This window comes from Oncorhynchus masou, chromosome 29 (genome assembly GCF_036934945.1).
Source record: "Oncorhynchus masou masou isolate Uvic2021 chromosome 29, UVic_Omas_1.1, whole genome shotgun sequence".
NCBI lineage: Eukaryota > Metazoa > Chordata > Actinopteri > Salmoniformes > Salmonidae > Oncorhynchus > Oncorhynchus masou.
Genome location: NC_088240.1, coordinates 3,415,866 through 3,438,637, shown reverse-complemented (window position 1 = coordinate 3,438,637; position 22,772 = coordinate 3,415,866). Strand labels below are relative to the sequence as shown.

Below are 22,772 nucleotides of genomic sequence, written 5' to 3'. Positions count from 1 at the left end.
TCACTATGGTCCCATCCCTTATTATCCTATCACTATGGTCCCATCCCTTATTGTTCTATCACTATGGTCCCCTCCCCTATTGTGCTATCACTATGGTCCCCTCCCTTATTGTCCTATCGCTATGGTCCCCTCCCTTATTGTCCTATCACTATGGTCCCCTCCCTTGTTATCCTATCACTATGGTCCCATCCCTTATTGTCCTATCACTATGGTCCCATCCCTTATTGTCCTATCACTATGGTCCCATCCCTTATTGTCCTATCACTATGCTCCCATCCCGTATTGTCCTATCCCTTATTGTCTATATAGAACATCTCAATGGTGATCTCATTCTAACACTAAGTGATTTTTCTGTTTTCTCTGTTCTGTTGTACAGACTATGTTACTGGGGTACCCAGGGGAGACAAAGCTCTGGGCTATGTAAGTATTATGAGCTTTTAGATACAAGCACTATAGAACTGGCCTTCATTTAACCTTCATTCATCCTGTCCCAGGATGTGTGCTGTCGTCAGCTGTCAGCACACACAGACTGGATGACCAGGCTAACTATTATTATTATTTATTATTATTATCATTATCATTTATATTTATTATTATCAATTATTATTATTATCATTATCATTTATTATTATTATTATCAATTATTATTATTATTATCATTTATTATTAATATCAATTATTATTAGTATCATGTATTATTATTATCATTTATAATTTATTATTATTATCATTTATTATATATTATTATTATTATAATTTATTATTAATAATAATATTATTTATTATTATTATCTATCTTATTATTATCATTATTATTATCATTATTCTTATTATCATTATTATTAATATCATCATTATTATTATCATTATTATTATCATTATTCTTATTATCATTATTATTAATATCATCATTATTATTATTATTAATATCATTATTATTATTATTATTAATATCATTATTATTATTATTATTATTATTATTATTGGAGTGTAAATCTGGTTAGAAAATCAAACTGTCAGTTAAACAGAGTCCGTCATTTTTTGTTGTTGTTGCCATGTAGGTGAGCATCTTCAATGGGAGGAACATGGAGTCAATGCTGAATTTCACAGGAACGCAGGTAAACTATGGCAGTGGGCTTACTGTGTCAAAGTGGTCAAACATGTATCTATATTCCCCTCCAGGGCACAATGTTTCCGTCCAACCAGTTTCCTTCATCTTAGCCGTGCACGTCATAAGGGGATGCTGGTCTCCTCTCACAGCCGCTGTATGAGGCTGCGGAAGGTGAGCGAGACCAAAGAGATGCCTGGTCGTATCGCTTCCACAGTGGACCTCTACCAAGTTACTGCCCTGCAAAAAAATGTTTGACACTAATTTAGTCATCAGGGCTGATAAAGTGCTAGAAGGAGGAGAGAGGGTGCCGCTCTAGCGAGGGGACTGTACTGTGAGCGAGTGTCGCAGGGAGGAGTGAGAGATGGACGTGAGAGACGACAACCAACCAAGCCCGACTTCGCGCTAGAATAGACTAATAGCTGCCATATCGCTATAGTTATTCATCATCCAAAATGATTACGTAGGACCATAGCACTGCTTCCTGTCCCTCTGCGGACACCAACGTCATCCTGTTATTTGTTATTGAGCCCCGAGTTCACATCTGGAAGCTATTCACAGCACTGGAAGAAGAAGAAAGATGTCAAAGCTGAGGAGTGGAGAGGAGAAGGAAGGGATGAGAGAGCAGAGAAGAACTCTGGCTACAGCTGGTTAACCTCGAGATGTGGAGATCAACGCCGCTGAGCTCTCTCACTGGCTACAGCTGGTTAACCTCGAGATGTGGAGATCAACGCCACTGAGCTCTCTCACTGGCTACAGCTGGTTAACCTCGAGATGTGGAGATCAACGCCACTGAGCTCTCTCACTGGCTACAGCTTGTTAACCTCGAGATGTGGAGATCAACGCCACTGAGCTCTCTCACTGGCTACAGCTGGTTAACCTCGAGATGTGGAGATCAACGCCACTGAGCTCTCTCACTGGCTACAGCTTGTTAACCTCGAGATGTGGAGATCAACGCCACTGAGCTCTCTCACTGGCTACAGCTTGTTAACCTCGAGATGTGGAGATCAACGCCGCTGAGCTCTCTTACTGGCTACAGCTTGTTAACCTCGAGATGTGGAGATCAACGCCGCTGAGCTCTCTCACTGGCTACAGCTGGTTAACCCCAAGATGTGGAGATCAACGCCGCTGAGCTCTCTGACTGGCGACAGCTTGTTAACCTCGAGATGTGGAGATCAACGCCGCTGAGCTCTCTTACTGGCTACAGCGTGTTAACCTCGAGATGTGGAGATCAACGCCGCTGAGCTCTGTGACTGGCTACCAGCTAGTTACGCTAGCTAACGTTAGCAGGCTAGGCTAACCTCAAGATGTGGAGATCAACGCCGCTGAGCTCTCTGACTGGCTACTAGCTAGTTACGCTAGCTAACGTTAGCAGGCTAGGCTAATTGAAGCTGTATGTGCTTTCTCCTACATTTAAAAAATAAATAAAATGTTTTACCTTTTAAAAAATAAATAAAATATTTTACCTTTTTTATTTAACAAGGCAAGTCAGTTAAGAATAAATTCTTATTTTCAATGATGGCCTAGGAACCGTTACAAATAACAATAACTCCATTCAGACAATTTAGTACCAGCCGACCTGTTGGCTCTTGGTTATTGTAGCCTGTTCCTTCTCCTTCTCCTTTTTTAATTCTGTCCTTTTATTTCCATCGTCCATTGATTTGAGATATCTCCCGTCTTTTGCTCCACGCGAAGCTGAGGCTCTATGACTGTAGCCTATTACCGCGTTGATGACTCATGATTTGGCCAACGACAAGCTCCACGCGCTACTCTGGTGATATGCAAGAGCGACAGCATCGTCAATGATAACATTTCTCTCTCTACTGCAGCGCTCTGTTAGGATCTGTGCGGGCCCTTCTGGACGAGTTAGTTTAAAATTACACTTACCCGGTGAGACCTGTGACAATCAGAACCGACCCAGACCCGTAACGTTATTTAGAATTGTGGATCCGGACCCTCTCGGGTATTCTGGTACAGGTTGATCCAAAAAGACCTGTAAGTCACAGTGTTGAGTCTGTTGAGGAATACGACCCCATCCTCTCTCACACACACACACGTTTACAGCCTATACATCTCCAGACTCTTCTCCTCTGTTCTCCACGTAAACCTTGAAACTGTGTGTGTGTGTGTGTGTGTGTGTGTGCCGACTCCGAGCCAACAGGACGGTAGAAATGCTGACACAATTGATATGCTTTTTGTAATTTGAGTGTTCCTCCTGGAATCTACCCACCTACACAGAGACATACGGAGAAGAACTCTGACATACCACCTACTCTCTTTGTGCTGCTTTGTAGCTAGTTCTGCTTTGAATGCACTCATCGTTTATAGACTCACTGTTCTTTATACATGATGTGAGCTCGAAGGAATCGGTCCCTGTAACCGATGTGAAACGGCTAGCTAGCGTAGCGGGCGGGGGCGGCACTAATAACGTTTCAATTGGTGACGTCACTCCCTCCGAGGACCTTGGAAGTAGGTGTTCCCCTTTGCTCTGCAAAGGGCCGCAGCTTTTTGTGGAGCGATGGGTGTAACGATGCTTCCAGGGGTGGCTGTTGTTGACGTGTGCAAGAGGGTCCCTGGTTCGAGCCCAGGTAGGGGCGGGGAGATGAGACGGAAGCTAAACCGTTATATATGGAACTGTAGTAATTCATGTTTCGATCCTGACGGTGGACTCTATGGAGAAATAGTGAGTAGGCTACACGATCTCTGGAAAATCTCATTGTATTTCTCTGTTTCCTCAGATGGCTGCCTACTTTGGCCATTCAGTGGCAGCGACCGACCTCAATAATGATGGGTAAGCAATGATGTTTATAAAAAACTGGTTGTTTGGATGCTGATTGGACGAGCAGCAATCCAAGCCGGGCTGTATTGGCCGTCACAGACACGCCTATATGGCTGTACAGCGGGGGTTAATATAAGCATTTAGTTTGGTACAGCAGGGGTTAATATAAGCATTTAGTTTGGTACAGCAGGGGTTAATATAAGCATTTAGTTTGGTACAGCAGGGGTTAATATAAGCATTTAGTTTGGTACAGCGGGGTTAATATAAGCATTTAGTTTGGTACAGCGGGGGTTAATATAAGCCCAGCATTTAGTTTGGTACAGCGGGGGTTAATGAGTCAGGCATTTAGTTTGGTACAGCGGGGGTTAATATAAACCTAGCATTTAGTTTGGTACAGCAGGGGTTAATATAAACCTAGCATTTAGTTTGGTACAGCGGGGGTTAATATAAACCTAGCAGGGGTTAATATAATTTAGTTTGGTACAGCGGGGTTAATATAAGCCCAGCATCTAGGGGTTAATATAAGCATTTAGTTTGGTACACAGTTAATATAAGCATTTAGTTTGGTACAGGGGTTAATATAAGCATTTAGTTTGGTACAGCGGGGGTTAATATAAGCATTTAGTTTGGTACAGCGGGGTTAATATAAACCTAGCAGCGGAGGTTAATTTAGTTTGGTACAGCATTTAGGGGTTAATATAAGCATTTAGTTTGGTACAGCGGGGGTTAATATAAACCGGGGGTTAATATAGCATTTAGTTTGGTACAGCAGGGGTTAATATAAGCATTTAGTTTGGTACAGCGGGGTTAATATAAACCTAGCATTTAGTTTGGTACAGCGGGGTTAATATAAGCATTTAGTTTGGTACAGCGGGGGTTAATATAAGCATTTAGTTTGGTACAGCGGGGTTAATATAAACCCAGCATTTAGTTTGGTACAGCGGGGGTTAATATAACCCAGCATTTAGTTTGGTACAGCGGGGGTTAATATAAACCCAGCATTTAGTTTGGTACAGCGGGGGTTAATATAAGCATTTAGTTTGGTACAGCGGGGTTAATATAAGCATTTAGTTTGGTACAGCGGGGGTTAATATAAACCTAGCATTTAGTTTGGTACAGCGGGGGTTAATATAAGCATTTAGTTTGGTACAGCGGGGTTAATATAAGCCCAGCAAACCGGGGGTTAATATAGCATTTAGTTTTTGTTAATATACAGCAGGTGTTAATATAAGCCCAGCATTTAGTTTGGTACAGCAGCATTTAGGGGTTAATATAAACCTAGCATTTAGTTTGGTACAGCAGGGGTTAATATAAGCATTTAGTTTGGTACAGCAGGGGTTAATATAAACCTAGCATTTAGTTTGGTACAGCATTTAGTTTGGTACAGGGGTTAATATAAGCATTTAGTTTGGTACAGCAGGGGTTAATATAAGCATTTAGTTTGGTACAGCGGGGGTTAATATAAGCCCAGCATTTAGTTTGGTACAGCGGGGGTTAATATAAGCATTTAGTTTGGTACAGCAGGGGTTAATATAAGCATTTAGTTTGGTACAGCGGGGGTTAATATAAACCTAGCATTTAGTTTGGTACAGCGGGGTTAATATAAGCATTTAGTTTGGTACAGCGGGGGTTAATATAAGCATTTAGTTTGGTACAGCGGGGGTTAATATAAACCCAGCATTTAGTTTGGTACAGCGGGGGTTAATATAAGCATTTCGTTTGGTACAGCGGGGGTTAATATAAACCCAGCATTTAGTTTGGTACAGCAGGGGTTAATATAAGCCCAGCATTTAGTTTGGTACAGCAGGGTTAATATAAGCATTTAGTTTGGTACAGCGGGGGTTAATATAAACCCAGCATTTAGTTTGGTTAATATACAGCATTTAGGTGTTAATGAGTCAGGCATTTATTTTGGTACTAGCATCGGGGTTAATATAAGCATCTAGTTTCAAGCATTTAGTCTGGTGTTCCCTCCTAGTTTGTATAAACCTAGCGGGGGTTAATATAAAGCCCCATCCCTCCCTGTTTGTAGCATCTAGTTTGGTACAGGGGGGTTAATATAAACCCCCAGTTTGGGGGGTTAATATAAACCCCTAGTTTGTAAACCTAGCATCTAGTTTGGTACCCCATCTAGTTTGGTACAGGGGGTAATATAAACCCCTAGTTTGTCTAAGCATTTAGTTTGGTACCCCAGCAGGGGTTAATATAAACCCTTTTAGTTTGTTAATATAAACCCAGCCCGGGGGTTAATATCCCATTTGTTTGTCTCCATTTAGTCTGGTGTTCCCTCCCTGTCTGTCTCTCCCCCCTCCCTCCCTGTTTGTCCCTCCCTCTTTGTTTCCTAATGATCACAGCCCTTCTTCGGGATATGTATTAATGGTAAAGAGGGCTTTTAAAAGTGTTGGGATCCACTCAAGGCATTTCGACTTTCATGTCCTGTTGCAGTGTTAAATTTATCTCAAGAAGATGACCGGCTGGTTAATTGTACAGCCGTCATGGCTTCACGTCCTCTCCTGAGTCCGGGCCACTTTCAGGTGCAGCTGAAATATGTTGGTTGAATTAGTTAGTTTACCATCCATACGTTTTAAATATGATGAATACATATTTACTCACTCTAAATAAATACACACAGATGCAGCTGTAATATCTGGGCTGATTTTAAAACTAGGTTCTGTCATACCATTAGTGTTTCAGTTGCAGTGCCAATATCACTTAGGGGACATTTTTGAATATGTTGTGGAGATCATGCGTAGCCTAGATGGTTAGAGCGTTGGACTAGTAACCGGAAGGTTGAGAGTTCAAACCCCCGAGCTGACAAGGTACAAATCTGTCGTTCTGCCCCTGAACAACCCACTGTTCCTAGGCTGTCATTGAAAACAAGAGTTTGTTCTTAACTGACTTGCCTGGTTAAAAAAAAAAAAGCCTGAATATTATACATGGTCAATTGTAAGACAAAAAACTAAGAAGAAGAGTTGGTTTCATAAAACAAATGAATTACTATTACTGGACTAAATAAACACTTTAAATGGAGAGTCCATATTGAACATGTTTCATAGTACAGAGCTAGGCTTAGTCTATGTTCGGGAAACCAGCCCAAAATGTTATTAAAATGTCTTAAGAGGGGGTACTTTCATAGACATATCTGTCTGAGCCTGAGCATTTTAAAGTACATATCGCTGTGTTATTTTTAGTGCTGCAAAATACCATGAAATAGTAGCCTTTTATTTCAACTCAACAAATTCTTATTTACAATGACTGCTTACCCCCCCGGAACAAAACCCAGGACGACGCTGGGACAATTGTGCTCCAGCCCTATGGGACTCCCAATCACGTAATCGAACCAGGGTGTCTTTAGGGTGTCTTTTTAGTGACTCCTCAAGCACTGAGATGCAGTTCCTTTTTACCATGAATTAGTCGTCCACTTTTGGAAGTTTGTTCTTCTGTTCGTGTAAACCCTAACCCTGTCTCTGTCTCTCCTCAGGCTGGTGGATCTGTTTGTAGGGGCCCCTCTGTTCATGGACCGTGGTAGTGATGGGAAGCTGAGGGAGGTGGGCCAGGTGTCTGTGTTCCTGGGGAAGGGAGGCTTCACCTTCCACACACCCATCACACTGAGTGGGACAGAGATCTACTCACGCTTCGGCAGTTCTATCGCCACACTGGGGGACCTGGATATGGATGGCTTCAACGGTATGTATGAGTTCTCAACGGTATGTATGAGTTCTCAACGGTATGTATGAGGCTTCAACGGTATGTATGAGTTCTCAACGGCATGTATGAGTTCTCAACGGCATGTATGAGTTCTCAACGGCATGTATGAGTTCTCAACGGCATGTATGAGTTCTCAACGGCATGTATGAGTTCTCAACGGCATGTATGAGTTCTCAACGGTATGTATGAGTTCTCAACGGTATGTATGAGTTCTCAACGGTATGTATGAGTTCTCAACGGTATGTATGAGTTCGCCTCAACGGTATGTATGAGTTCGCCTCAACGGTATGTATGAGTTCGCCTCAACGGTATGTATGAGTTCGCCTCAACGGTATGTATGAGTTCGCCTCAACGGTATGTATGAGTTCGCCTCAACGGTATGTATGAGTTCGCCTCAACGGTATGTATGAGGCCTCAACGGTATGTATGAGTTCGCCTCAACGGTATGTATGAGGCCTCAACGGTATGTATGAGTTCGCCTCAACGGTATGTATGAGTTCGCCTCAACGGTATGTATGAGTTCGCCTCAACGGTATGTATGAGTTCGCCTCAACGGTATGTATGAGTTCGCCTCAACGGTATGTATGAGTTCGCCTCAACGGTATGTATGAGTTCGCCTCAACGGTATGTATGAGTTCGCCTCAACGGTATGTATGAGTTGTTCTCAACGGCATGTATGAGTTGTTCTCAACGGCATGTATGAGTTCGCCTCAACGGCATGTATGAGTTCGCCTCAACGGCATGTATGAGTTCGCCTCAACGGCATGTATGAGTTCGCCTCAACGGCATGTATGAGTTCGCCTCAACGGCATATATGAGTTCGCCTCAACGGCATGTATGAGTTCTCAACGGCATGTATGAGGCCTCAACGGCATGTATGAGTTCGCCTCAACGGCATGTATGAGTTCGCCTCAACGGCATGTATGAGTTCTCAACGGCATGTATGAGGCCTCAACGGCATGTATGAGTTCGCCTCAACGGTATGTATGAGTTCTCAACGGTATGTATGAGGCCAGCTCGGGGAGATTCCCTGGTTTGAAGACAATGGCCAAACCACCATGAAGGTTTGTTAGTGAACTTCCTGTAATGTTTCTCTGTTCCAGACATTGCCGTAGCTGCACCCTACGGCGGGCCGAAGCACAGGGGCCTAGTGTACATCCACAATGGGAGGGCTGCAGGGCCTGACCCAGTGCCTTCTCAGGTCCTAGTGGGGAGGTGGGCCTCCTCTTACATGCCACCCAGCTTTGGATACTCCCTGCACGGAGCCACCGATATTGACCAGAATGGATACCCAGGTAGTTTCATACCAAAATACAAACCCGGGTAGTTTGATACGAGAATGGCTACCCAGGTAGTTTGATACTAGAATGGATACCCATGTAGTTTGATACTAGAATGGATACCCAGTTAGTTTGATACTAGATTGGCTACCCAGGTAGTTTGATACTAGAATGGATACCCAGGTAGTTTGATACTAGAATGGCTACCCTGGTAGTTTGATACTAGAATGGATACCCAGGTAGTTTGATACTAGAATGGATACCCAGGTAGTTTGATACTAGAATGGATACCCAGGTGGTTTGATACTAGAATGGATACCCAGGTGGTTTGATACTAGATTGGCTACCCAGGTGTAGTTAGGGGAGGTATGAGTGTTGTTGAAAGGCGTAAGGGAGTTACGCTCTGCTAGTATTTTCCTGGGTTTGTGGTGACTGAATGCTTACAGATTTGGCTCTTACTTGGCAAAAAAAATAAAACATAAAGGATTTGATTACCGGGCTTGTTGCTTAGTAAACCTGCTGGCATTATACTGACGTTTTTCTCTCCACTGTCTTGCTCTCTTTCGCTCTCCTCTCTCTCTCCCCTCTCTCTCTCGCTATCCCCTCTCTCTCTCGCTATCCCCTCTCTCTCTCGCTATCCCCTCTCTCTCTCGCTATCCCCCCTCTCTCTCGCTATCCCCCCTCTCTCTCGCTATCCCCCCTCTCTCTCGCTATCCCCCTCTCTCTCGCTCTCCCCCTCTCTCTCGCTATCCCCTCTCTCTCGCTCTCCCTCTCTCTCTCGCTCTCCCCCTCTCTCTCTCGCCTCCCCTCTCTTTCGCTCCCCTCGCTCTCCCTCTCTCTCTCTCTCTCTCTCTCGCTATCCCCCTCTCTCTCGCTCTCCTCTCTCTCTCGCTCTCCCTCTCTCTCTCGCTCTCCCCCCTCTCTCTCTCCCGCTCTCCCCTCTCTCTCTCCCACTCACTCTCTCCTTCTCTCTCTCCTCTCCCCCTTCTCGCTCTCCTCTCTCTCCTCTCCCTCTCTCTCTCCCTCCCCTCTCTCTCGCTCTCTCTCTCTCGCTCTCCCCTCTCTCTCGCTCTCCCCTCTCTCTCGCTCTCCCCTCTCTCTCGCTCTCTCTCGCTCTCCCCTCTCTCTCGCTCTCCCCTCTCTCTCGCTCTCTCCCCTTTGTCTCTCTCTCTCCCCCTCTCTCTCTTTCCCACCCCTCTCTCTTTCTCCCTTCTCCCCCTTCTCTCTCCCTTCTCTCTCCCTTCTCTCCCCCCTCTGTCTCTCCATCTCTCTATCTCAACCCCCTCTGTCTCTCTATCTCACCCCTCTCTCTCTCTCTCCTCTCCCCTCTCTGTCTCTCTCTCCTCTCCCCTCTCTGTCTCTCTCTCCTCTCCCCTCTCTGTCTCTCTCTCCTCTCCCCTCTCTGTCTCTCCACTACCCTCTCTGTCTCTCTCCTCTCCCCTCTCTGTCTCTCTCCCCCTTCTCTCTCACCCCCCTCTCCCGTCTCTCTCCTCTCTCCTCTCCCCTCTCTGTCTCTCTCTCCTCTCCCCTCTCTCTCTCTCTCCTCTCCCCTCTCTGTCTCTCTCTCCTCTCCTCTCCCCTCTCTCTCTCTCTCCTCTCCCTCTCTGTCTTTCTCCTCTCCCCCCCTCTCTCCACTCCCCTCTCTGTCTCTCTCTCCTCTCCCCTCTCTGTCTCTCTCCTCTCCCCTCTCTGTCTCTCTCCCCCTCCTCTCTCACCCCCTCTCCCCCTCTCCTCTCCTCCCCTCTCTGTCTCTCTCTCCTCTCCCCTCTCTGTCTCTCTCTCCTCTCCCCTCTCTCTCTGTCTCTCTCTCCTCTCCCCTCTCTCTCCTCTCCTCCCTCTCTGTCTCTCTCTCTCCCTCTCCCTCTCTGTCTCTCTCTCCTCTCTGTCCCTCTCTCTCTGTCTCTCTCTCCTCTCCCCTCTCTCTCCACAGACTTAATAGTGGGTGTATCTGTCTCCCAGTGGTGCTCTTCCTTTCTTTCTCCACATGCCCCTGCCTTATCTGGACCGACACTCCGAGGTGTTTTATCTGTCGTGGTTTATATTCCCCTCTCTGTTTATATTCCTCTCCCCGTCTGTCTCTCCAACACAGGTTTAATAGTGGGTTTATTTGGTGCAGACAAAGTGGTTTATACAGGTACAGTGGTGCTGTGGTTTATATTCCGTGGTTTATTTGATGTTCCACATGCCTTTAATGTAACGTGGTTTTATGATCCTGATTTAAGTAACCCGACGTGGTTTATATTGAAGTATCCGAGCGTGTTTTATATTGGAGTAACCCACGTGGTTTATATTGAAGTAACCCGTGGTTTATATTGGAGTAACGTGGTTTATATTGGAGTAACCCACGTGGTTTATATTGAAGTAACCCACGTGGTTTATAGTAACCCACGTGGTTTATAAGTAACCACGTGGTTTATATTGAAGTAACCCACGTGGTTTATATTGAAGTAACCCACGTGGTTTATATTGAAGTAACCCACGTGGTTTATATTGGAGTAACCCACGTGGTTTATATTGGAGTAACCCACGTGGTTTATATTGAAGTAACCCACGTGGTTTATATTGGAGTAACCCACGTGGTTTATATTGGAGTAACCACGTGGTTTATATTGAAGTAACCCACGTGGTTTATATTGGAGTAACCCGTGGTTTATATTGGAGTAACGTGGTTTATATTGGAGTAACCCACGTGGTTTATATTGAAGTAACCCACGTGGTTTATATTGGAGTAACCACGTGGTTTATATTGGAGTAACCCACGTATACCCACGTGGTTTATATTGGAGTAACCCACGTGGTTTATATTGAGTAACCACGTGGTTTATATTGAGTAACCCGTGGTTTATATTGAAGTAACGTGGTTTATATTGGAGTAACCCACGTGGTTTATATTGGAGTAACCCACGTGGTTTATATTGGAGTAACCCACGTGGTTTATATTGAAGTAACCCACGTGGTTTATATTGAAGTAACCCACGTGGTTTATATTGAAGTAACCCACGTGGTTTATATGAATTTATATGAGTTGAATTGATCCTGTCAGGTTTATAGATAACCCCCTGGAGTGAGTTTGTCTGTCACGTGGATAGATAACCCCCTGGTGAGCTGTCTGTCACGTGGATAGATAACCCCCTGTGAGTTGAATTGTCTGTCAGGATAGATCTCCCCCTGTGAGCTGTCTGTCAGGATAGATCTCCCCCTGTGAGCTGTCTGTCTGTCAGGATAGATCTCCCCCTGTGAGCTGGCTGTCTGTCAGGATAGATCTCACCCTGTGAGCTGTCTGTCAGGATAGATCTCCCCCTGTGAGCTGGCTGTCTGTCAGGATAGATCTCCCCCTGTGAGCTGGCTGTCTGTCAGGATAGATCTCACCCTGTGAGCTGGCTGTCTGTCAGGATAGATCTCCCCCTGTGAGCTGGCTGTCTGTCAGGATAGATCTCCCCCTGTGAGCTGGCTGTCTGTCAGGATAGATCTCACCCTGTGAGCTGTCTGGTTGGCTGTCTGTCAGGATAGATCTCCCCCTGTGAGCTGGCTGTCAGGATAGATCTCCCCCTGTGAGCTGGCTGTCAGGATAGATCTCCCCCTGTGAGCTGGCTGTCAGGATAGATCTCCCCCTGTGAGCTGTCTGTCAGGATAGATCTCCCCCTGTGAGCTGTCTGTCTGTCAGGATAGATCTCCCCCTGTGAGCTGTCTGTCTGTCAGGATAGATCTCCCCCTGTGAGCTGTCTGTCAGGATAGATCTCCCCCTGTGAGCTGTCTGTCAGGATAGATCTCCCCCTGTGAGCTGTCTGTCTGTCAGGATAGATCTCCCCCTGTGAGCTGGCTGTCTGTCAGGATAGATCTCCCCCTGTGAGCTGTCTGGTTGGCTGTCTGTCAGGATAGATCTCCCCCTGTGAGCTGGCTGTCAGGATAGATCTCACCCTGTGAGCTGTCTGGTTGGCTGTCTGTCAGGATAGATCTCCCCCTGTGAGCTGTCTGTCAGGATAGATCTCCCCCTGTGAGCTGTCTGTCAGGATAGATCTCCCCCTGGGAGCTGTCTGTCAGGATAGATCTCCCCCTGTGAGCTGTCTGGTTGGCTGTCTGTCAGGATAGATCTCCCCCTGTGAGCTGTCTGGTTGGCTGTCTGTCAGGATAGATCTCCCCCTGTGAGCTGTCTGTCAGGATAGATCTCCCCCTGGGAGCTGTCTGTCAGGATAGATCTCCCCCTGGGCTTTTAGAAGTCTCCCATAAAAAGGAAAGAAGACAGCAGCACCTTTCGACCTTAGTCTAAACATGTGTCCCAAATTGCACCCTATTCCCTGAGCCATATGGACCCTGGTCTAAAGTAGTGCACTATAAAGGGAATAGTGTGCCAATTTGGGGACGGAGGGGACACAGTGGCTATAGCTTCGGGCTAGCAGTCTAGCTGGTTCGATCATAGCCTCAGACTTCCCCACACCCTATTCGTTACACATCTATAACCGCAGGGTCCATGGATGCTTTCCTTTTGTCGGAGGTCGCGCTGTCCTCACCGCTCTTGTTTATGGTCTGACCTCTGACCTTTGATCCCCAGGGCCCGGCCGGTCATCAGTGTTAATGCCACCCTGGACATCAGCCCTCAGATCCTCAACCCACAGGACAGGAACTGCAAACTGCTTGACCATGACACACCAGTGTCCTGGTGCGTGACACACACATTTTCACTTTCTTATGAGAGAAAATATTAATGTCTATGTGCGACGCATTGGTTCATGTCAGGGATGGCATTGAAGAGCCAAAATGTAATGGAAATTGGGGGGGTGTGTCTTCATTGACTACAGTGGTCGTCCACACAGTGTATTAGCAAGTTACACTTGCAAGCCTTTGTTTGAGAATAACTATATGTTAATATGACATACTCTTGTTCTCCCTTTGTGCTGACTCCGTGTTTGTAACACACACAAACTTCCTGTCTGGTAACCTCATGTTTTAAACTGTACAGACAGACTTCCTGTCTGGTAACCTCATGTTTTAAACTGTACAGACAGATTTCCTGTCTGGTAACCTCATGTTTTAAACTGTACAGACAGACTTCCTGTCTGGTAACCTCATGTTTTAAACTGTACAGACAGACTTCCTGTCTGGTAACCTCATGTTTAAACTGAACAGACAAACAGAGCTGACATAAGACCGTGCAACATGTTTAGCTAGTATTTACCATGTGGTGCTGTATGCTTGTCTTGAGAACCGTAGAGAACACTGTGGCCCGTAGAGAACACTGTGGCCCGTAGAGAACACTGTGGCCCGTAGAGAACACTGTGGCCCGTAGAGAACACTGTGGCCCGTAGAGAACTCTGTGGCCCGTAGAGAACTCTGTGGCCCGTAGAGAACACTGTGGCCCGTAGAGAACACTGTGGCCCGTAGAGAACACTGTGGCCCGTAGAGAACACTGTGGCCCGTAGAGAACTCTGTGGCCCGTAGAGAACACTGTGGCCCGTAGAGAACACTGTGGCCCGTTAGAGAACTCTGTGGCCCGTAGAGAACTCTGTGGCCCGTAGAGAACACTGTGGCCCGTAGAGAACACTGTGGCCCGTAGAGAACACTGTGGCCCGTAGAGAACTCTGTGGCCCGTAGAGAACACTGTGGCCCGTAGAGAACACTGTGGCCCGTTAGAGAACTCTGTGGCCCGTAGAGAACTCTGTGGCCCGTAGAGAACTCTGTGGCCCGTAGAGAACACTGTGGCCCGTAGAGAACACTGTGGCCCGTAGAGAACTCTGTGGCCCGTAGAGAACACTGTGGCCCGTAGAGAACTCTGTGGCCCGTAGAGAACACTGTGGCCCGTAGAGAACACTATTAGTGCTTTAAGAGTTGGATTTCAATTGTTTTCAGTTGTGTCTACGAGATGTAAGTACATGGCGATATGTATTGTGTCTCCCCTCAGTTTCAAAGTGAAGTACTGTGTGAAGGCGAGTGGGAGAAGCGCCCCAGCCTCACTGAGTGAGTATCTGCAGGATATTTTACACTACATTGGATCCCTACGGGGGGCTCTCTGCTACGCAACAAACGCTACTCTAGACTAAGTTGTTACCTGACAGCGTTTCCCCCTCTCCCGTGTCCACCAGCTGTACTTACAGAGAACTCTCCTTTACGGTCACAAAAGGAAGCAGCTATGTCCTGTGTGGCTCAGTCGGTAGAGCATGGCGCTTGCAACGCCAAGCGTCGTGGGTTCGATTCCCGCTGGGGCCACCCATATGTAAAAGTAGTGGCCCCAGCCGACTTGTAAGTCGCTTTGGACAAAAGCGTCTGCTAAATGGGATATATATTTATATTTTAAAAGAAAGCAGCTAGCCGTCTCTCCCTCTATTTCTCTGAAACAGTGAATCATCCCAAATGACACCCTAATTCCCTACATAGTGCACTACCTTTTTGACCTGAGCCCTATAGACCCTGGTTAAAAGTAGTGCACTATAAAGGGAATAGGGTGCCATTTGGGGCTTATCACCGTGGCAACAGAACCACGGCTCACCTCTTGTCTCTGTATAAAGACATCCTGTCTGGCTGGACGAAGTCTGTTACCCAGCCTGTTAAGAGTACAGCTTCAGGCTAGTAAGTGTGAGCTCAGCTCCGTTCCCAGTAGGACAGCCTGCTGTGTGGTGTAAGGTTTTTAACAGCCTCCACCTGGCTTTGCATCAGTTACATGGCAACACGCTCGGTCTGTCTGTCTTTGTCTCTGTGTGTGTAATGGCTCCCAGACTCTGGGCCGTGTTCATTGGGGCACACTGTGGCAAAACGTTTTGCAACAGAAATGAAAACATACATTTCTTATTGGACGAGTTCAGATAGCCTCATTCCTGTTTCAGGTGAGTTTTTTAGTCTTTTTTCTAATGAGTAGGACCCAGCGCTGCATGGGAGACCACAGACGACGCTTCCAGTTCATTATTTCTCGAGAGGCCTTTGAACTTCACTGCTCTTGTCCCCCGACTCCCATCAAATGGGTAGTGTTGCAGGAAACTAGAACCGTCTATTCTATTAGCTACTGTTGCAGGAAACTAGAAACGTATTCTTTGTTCTCATAGCTACTGTAGGAAGCAAGAGGATCAAATAGCTGTGTTTTTGTGGTCAAAAAAAGGAGAGTTCTCGATAAGGAACCTACAGCTGGTCTAAAGTGGAGATGTAAACTCTGTGTCATCTGTCCGTCTTATCTGGACATGATGTGTGTCTTTTTGGAAATGAGTGATTTTCCCCCTGAAAGCTTTGCTCACATCACAACTGATGCCATTACTGTCAGAGCTATCGCTCAGTGACTGTCAGAGCTATCGCTCAGTGACTGTTAGGACTATCGCCCAGTGACTGTCAGAACTATCGCCCAGTGACTGTCAGAACTATCGCCCAGTGACTGTTAGAACTATCGCCCAGTGACTGTCAGAGCTATCGCCCAGTGACTGTTAGAACTATCGCCCAGTGACTGTCAGAACTATCGCTCAGTGACTGTCAGAGCTATCGCTCACTGACTATTAGAACTTTCGCCCAGTGACTGTTAGAGCTATCGCCCAGTGACTGTCAGAACTATCGCCCAGTGACTGTTAGAACTATCGCTCAGTGACTGTTAGAACTATCGCCCAGTGACTGTTAGAACTATCGCTCAGTGACTGTTAGAACTATCGCTCAGTGACTGTTAGAACTATCGCCCAGTGACTGTTAGAACTATCGCTCAGTGACTGTCAGAGCTATCGCCCAGTGACTGTTAGAACTATCGCTCAGTGACTGTTAGAACTATCGCTCAGTGACTGTTAGAACTATCGCCCAGTGACTGTTAGAACTATCGCTCAGTGACTGTTAGAACTATCGCTCAGTGACTGTCAGAACTATCGCCCAGTGACTGTCAGAACTATCGACCAGTGACTGTTAGAACTATCACCCAGTGACTGTTAGAACTATCGCCCAGTGACTGTTAGAACTATCACTCAGTGACTGTTAGAACTATCGCCCGGTGACTGTTAGAACTATCGCCCGGTGACTGTTAGAACTATCGCCCGGTGACTGTTAGAACTATCGCTCGGTGACTGTCAGAACTATCGCCCGGTGACTGTCAGAACTATCGCCCGGTGACTGTCAGAACTATCGCCCGGTGACTGTTAGAACTATCGCCCGGTGACTGTTAGAACTATCGCCCGGTGACTGTTAGAACTATCGCCCGGTGACTGTTAGAACTATCGCCCGGTGACGGTCAGAACTATCGCCCGGTGACGGTCAGAACTATCGCCCGGTGACGGTCAGAACTATCGCCCGGTGACGGTCAGAACTATCGCTCGGTGACGGTCAGAACTATCGCTCGTTGACGGTCAGAACTATCGCTCGGTGACTGTCAGAACTATCGCTCGGTGACGGTCAGAACTATCGCTCGGTGACGGTCAGAACTATCGCTCGGTGACGGTCAGAACTATCGCTCGGTGACTGTCAGAACTATCGCTCGGTGACTGTCAGAACTATCGCTCGGTGACTGTCAGAACTATCGCTCGGTGACGGTCAGAACTATCGCCCGGTGACTGTCAGAACTATCGCCCGGTGACTGTCAGAACTATCGCTCGGTGACTGTCAGAACTATCGCTCGGTGACTGTCAGAACTATCGCTCGGTGACTGTCAGAACTATCGCTCGGTGACGGTCAGAACTATCGCTCGGTGACGGTCAGAACTATCGCTCGGTGACGGTCAGAACTATCGCTCGGTGACTGTTAGCTAGTTAGTCACGGCCTCATTGTCAGTCAGTCTGTGTCCTTGTCAGAGTTCCAGGTTGACCTGGTGTTGGACAAACACAAACACAAGGGGGCGACGAAGAGAGTTCTGTTCCTCCACGGCAAGACATCCCGGTACACCAAGAACATGACGGTCAGCAACGGCCGAGGACCAGCCTGCGAGGAGCAAGAAGCCTTTCTCATAGTGAGTTGTCCAAAGGAAATAAACCATCCCTTAACAAGAACCCCTCATATGATCTGAGAGGATAGGACTGGTGGAAACAATATACCCTTCTAATCATTTTTTTCATGTCTCCAGAAGTGTGTAGGGGCTAGGAATTGGTTTGGGATTAGGGGACAGTTTCGTCTTGTAAACTTTAGGCATTGATTCTGTATGTGTGTTTTTGTTCATGGATTGTTGTTGCTCTAGCGTTTCCATGTGTAGAAGTTACTTAACCACAACCCTCTGTAGGATGACTAGTTACTAAACCACAACCCTCTGTAGGATGACTAGTTACTAAACCACAACCCTCTGTAGGATGACTAGTTACTGAACCACAACCCTCTGTAGGATGACTAGTTACTAAACCACAACCCTCTGTAGGATGACTAGTTACTAAACCACAACCCTCTGTAGGATGACTCTAGTTACTAAACCACAACCCTCTGTAGGATGACTCTAGTTACTGAACCACAACCCTCTGTAGGATGACTCTAGTTACTGAACCACAACCCTCTGTAGGATGACTAGTTACTAAACCACAACCCTCTGTAGGATGACTAGTTACTAAACCACAACCCTCTGTAGGATGACTAGTTACTAAACCACAACCCTCTGTAGGATGACTAGTTACTAAACCACAACCCTCTGTAGGATGACTAGTTACTAAACCACAACCCTCTGTAGGATGACTAGTTACTAAACCACAACCCTCTGTAGGATGACTAGTTACTAAACCACAACCCTCTGTAGGATGACTTGTTACTGAACCACAACCCTCTGTAGGATGACTAGTTACTGAACCACAACCCTCTGTAGGATGACTAGTTACTAAACCACAACCCTCTGTAGGATGACTAGTTACTAAACCACAACCCTCTGTAGGATGACTCTAGTTACTGAACCACAACCCTCTGTAGGATGACTAGTTACTAAACCACAACCCTCTGTAGGATGACTAGTTACTAAACCACAACCCTCTGTAGGATGACTAGTTACTAAACCACAACCCTCTGTAGGATGACTCTAGTTACTAAACCACAACCCTCTGTAGGATGACTCTAGTTACTGAACCACAACCCTCTGTAGGATGACTAGTTACTGAACCACAACCCTCTGTAGGATGACTAGTTACTAAACCACAACCCTCTGTAGGATGACTAGTTACTAAACCACAACCCTCTGTAGGATGACTAGTTACTAAACCACAACCCTCTGTAGGATGACTAGTTACTAAACCACAACCCTCTGTAGGATGACTAGTTACTGAACCACAACCCCCTGTAGGATGACTAGTTACTAAACCACAACCCTCTGTAGGATGACTAGTTACTAAACCACAACCCTCTGTAGGATGACTCTAGTTACTAAACCACAACCCTCTGTAGGATGACTCTAGTTACTGAACCACAACCCTCTGTAGGATGACTCTAGTTACTGAACCACAACCCTCTGTAGGATGACTAGTTACTGAACCACAACCCTCTGTAGGATGACTAGTTACTAAACCACAACCCTCTGTAGGATGACTAGTTACTAAACCACAACCCTCTGTAGGATGACTAGTTACTAAACCACAACCCTCTGTAGGATGACTAGTTACTAAACCACAACCCTCTGTAGGATGACTAGTTACTAAACCACAACCCTCTGTAGGATGACTAGTTACTAAACCACAACCCTCTGTAGGATGACTAGTTACTAAACCACAACCCTCTGTAGGATGACTAGTTACTAAACCACAACCCTCTGTAGGATGACTAGTTACTAAACCACAACCCTCTGTAGGATGACTAGTTACTAAACCACAACCCTCTGTAGGATGACTTGTTACTGAACCACAACCCTCTGTAGGATGACTAGTTACTGAAACACAACCCTCTGTAGGATGACTAGTTACTGAAACACAACCCTCTGTAGGATGACTAGTTACTAAACCACAACCCTCTGTAGGATGACTCTAGTTACTAAACCACAACCCTCTGTAGGATGACTAGTTACTGAACCACAACCCTCTGTAGGATGACTAGTTACTAAACCACAACCCTCTGTAGGATGACTAGTTACTAAACCACAACCCTCTGTAGGATGACTAGTTACTAAACCACAACCCTCTGTAGGATGACTCTAGTTACTAAACCACAACCCTCTGTAGGATGACTCTAGTTACTAAACCACAACCCTCTGTAGGATGACTCTAGTTACTAAACCACAACCCTCTGTAGGATGACTCTAGTTACTGAACCACAACCCTCTGTAGGATGACTAGTTAATGAACCACAACCCTCTGTAGGATGACTAGTTACTAAACCACAACCCTCTGTAGGATGACTAGTTACTAAACCACAACCCTCTGTAGGATGACTAGTTACTAAACCACAACCCTCTGTAGGATGACTAGTTACTAAACCACAACCCTCTGTAGGATGACTCTAGTTACTAAACCACAACCCTCTGTAGGATGACTCTAGTTACTGAACCACAACCCTCTGTAGGATGACTCTAGTTACTGAACCACAACCCTCTGTAGGATGACTAGTTACTAAACCACAACCCTCTGTAGGATGACTCTAGTTACTGAACCACAACCCTCTGTAGGATGACTAGTTACTGAACCACAACCCCCTGTAGGATGACTAGTTACTAAACCACAACCCCCTGTAGGATGACTAGTTACTAAACCACAACCCTCTGCTCTGTAGGATGACTCTGAGTTCCGGGATAAGATCACTCCCATCTCTGTGTTCATGGAGTTTAGTCTGGACTACCAGCAGGCTGCAGATAAGACCGGCCTACTGCCTATCCTGGACCAGTCTACGCCCACCAACATCTCCAAACAGGTACCTCTTTACATAAGGCTTCGTCCCAAATGGCACCCTATACCCTATATACAGTGCACTACTTTTAATCAGATCCCTATGAGTCCTGGTCTGAAGTAGTGCACTATGTAGGGATTAGGGTACCATTTAGGATGCACTCTGAACTGTTGTGATCAGGTGTAGAGTAGCATGTTGAGTGCAGTGGAGGTCGGTGCCCTTCAAGATCAGCCTTGTTTTGGATTTAGGTTACTGTCATTCACCCAGTTCAATGTAACAGTGACAGGTTTAGGTTACTGTCATTCACCCAGTTCAATGTAACAGTGACAGGTTTAGGTTACTGTCATTCACCCAGTTCAATGTAACAGTGACAGGTTTAGGTTACTGTCATTCACCCAGTTCAATGTAACAGTGACAGGTTTAGGTTACTGTCATTCACCCAGTTCAATGTAACAGTGACAGGTTTAGGTTACTGTCATTCACCCAGTTCAATGTAACAGTGACAGGTTTAGGTTACTGTCATTCACCCAGTTCAATGTAACAGTGACAGGTTTAGGTTACTGTCATTCACCCAGTTCAATGTAACAGTGACAGGTTTAGGTTACTGTCATTCACCCAGTTCAATGTAACAGTGACAGGTTTAGGTTACTGTCATTCATATTCACCCAGTTCAATGTAACAGTGACAGGTTTAGGTTACTGTCATTCATATTCACCCAGTTCAATGTAACAGTGACAGGTTTAGGTTACTGTCATTCATATTCACCCAGTTCAATGTAACAGTGACAGGTTTAGGTTACTGTCATTCATATTCACCCAGTTCAATATAACAGTGATGGGTTTAGGTTACTGTCATTCATATTCACCCAGTTCAATGTAACAGTGATGGGTTTAGGTTACTGTCATTCATATTCACCCAGTTCAATGTAACAGTGACAGGTTTAGGTTACTGTCATTCACCCAGTTCAATGTAACAGTGACAGGTTTAGGTTACTGTCATTCATATTCACCCAGTTCAATGTAACAGTGACAGGTTTAGGTTACTGTCATTCATATTCACCCAGTTCAATGTAACAGTGACAGGTTTAGGTTACTGTCATTCACCCAGTTCAATATAACAGTGATGGGTTTAGGTTACTGTCATTCATATTCACCCAGTTCAATGTAACAGTGACAGGTTTAGGTTACTGTCATTCACCCAGTTCAATGTAACAGTGACAGGTTTAGGTTACTGTCATTCATATTCACCCAGTTCAATGTAACAGTGACAGGTTTAGGTTACTGTCATTCATATTCACCCAGTTCAATGTAACAGTGACAGGTTTAGGTTACTGTCATTCACCCAGTTCAATGTAACAGTGATAGGTTTAGGTTACTGTCATTCACCCAGTTCAATGTAACAGTGACAGGTTTAGGTTACTGTCATTCACCCAGTTCAATGTAACAGTGATGGGTTTAGGTTACTGTCATTCATATTCACCCAGTTCAATGTAACAGTGACAGGTTTAGGTTACTGTCATTCATATTCACCCAGTTCAATGTAACAGTGATAGGTTTAGGTTACTGTCATTCATATTCACCCAGTTCAATGTAACAGTGATAGGTTTAGGTTACTGTCATTCACCCAGTTCAATGTAACAGTGATGGGTTTAGGTTACTGTCATTCATATTCACCCAGTTCAATGTAACAGTGACAGGTTTAGGTTACTGTCATTCATATTCACCCAGTTCAATGTAACAGTGATGGGTTTAGGTTACTGTCATTCATATTCACCCAGCTCAATGTAACAGTGACAGGTTTAGGTTACTGTCATTCATATTCACCCAGTTCAATGTAACAGTGACAGGTTTAGGTTACTGTCATTCATATTCACCCAGTTCAATGTAACAGTGACAGGTTTAGGTTACTGTCATTCATATTCACCCAGTTCAATGTAACAGTGACAGGTTTAGGTTTCTGTCATTCATATTCACCCAGTTCAATGTAACAGTGACAGGTTTAGGTTACTGTCATTCACCCAGTTCAATGTAACAGTGACGGGTTTAGGTTACTGTCATTCATATTCACCCAGTTCAATGTAACAGTGACAGGTTTAGGTTACTGTCATTCATATTCACCCAGTTCAATGTAACAGTGACAGGTTTAGGTTACTGTCATTCATATTCACCCAGTT

The 22,772-nt window shown here is 45.5% G+C and overlaps 1 protein-coding gene across 1 annotated transcript in view; it reads left to right on the top strand.

The window, feature by feature from the left end:
* Positions 1 to 22,772, top strand: part of itgav (integrin, alpha V) — a 92,472-nt gene that overhangs the window by 27,494 nt on the left and 42,206 nt on the right. Inside the window, exons 9-18 of the mRNA XM_064943855.1 lie at positions 377 to 420; positions 1,062 to 1,118; positions 3,847 to 3,899; positions 7,369 to 7,574; positions 8,699 to 8,890; positions 10,965 to 10,997; positions 13,412 to 13,532; positions 14,772 to 14,827; positions 17,614 to 17,768; positions 20,486 to 20,623. Coding sequence (XP_064799927.1) covers positions 377 to 420; positions 1,062 to 1,118; positions 3,847 to 3,899; positions 7,369 to 7,574; positions 8,699 to 8,890; positions 10,965 to 10,997; positions 13,412 to 13,532; positions 14,772 to 14,827; positions 17,614 to 17,768; positions 20,486 to 20,623 — 1,055 coding nt within the window. The remainder of the gene's footprint in view (positions 1 to 376; positions 421 to 1,061; positions 1,119 to 3,846; positions 3,900 to 7,368; positions 7,575 to 8,698; positions 8,891 to 10,964; positions 10,998 to 13,411; positions 13,533 to 14,771; positions 14,828 to 17,613; positions 17,769 to 20,485; positions 20,624 to 22,772) is intronic.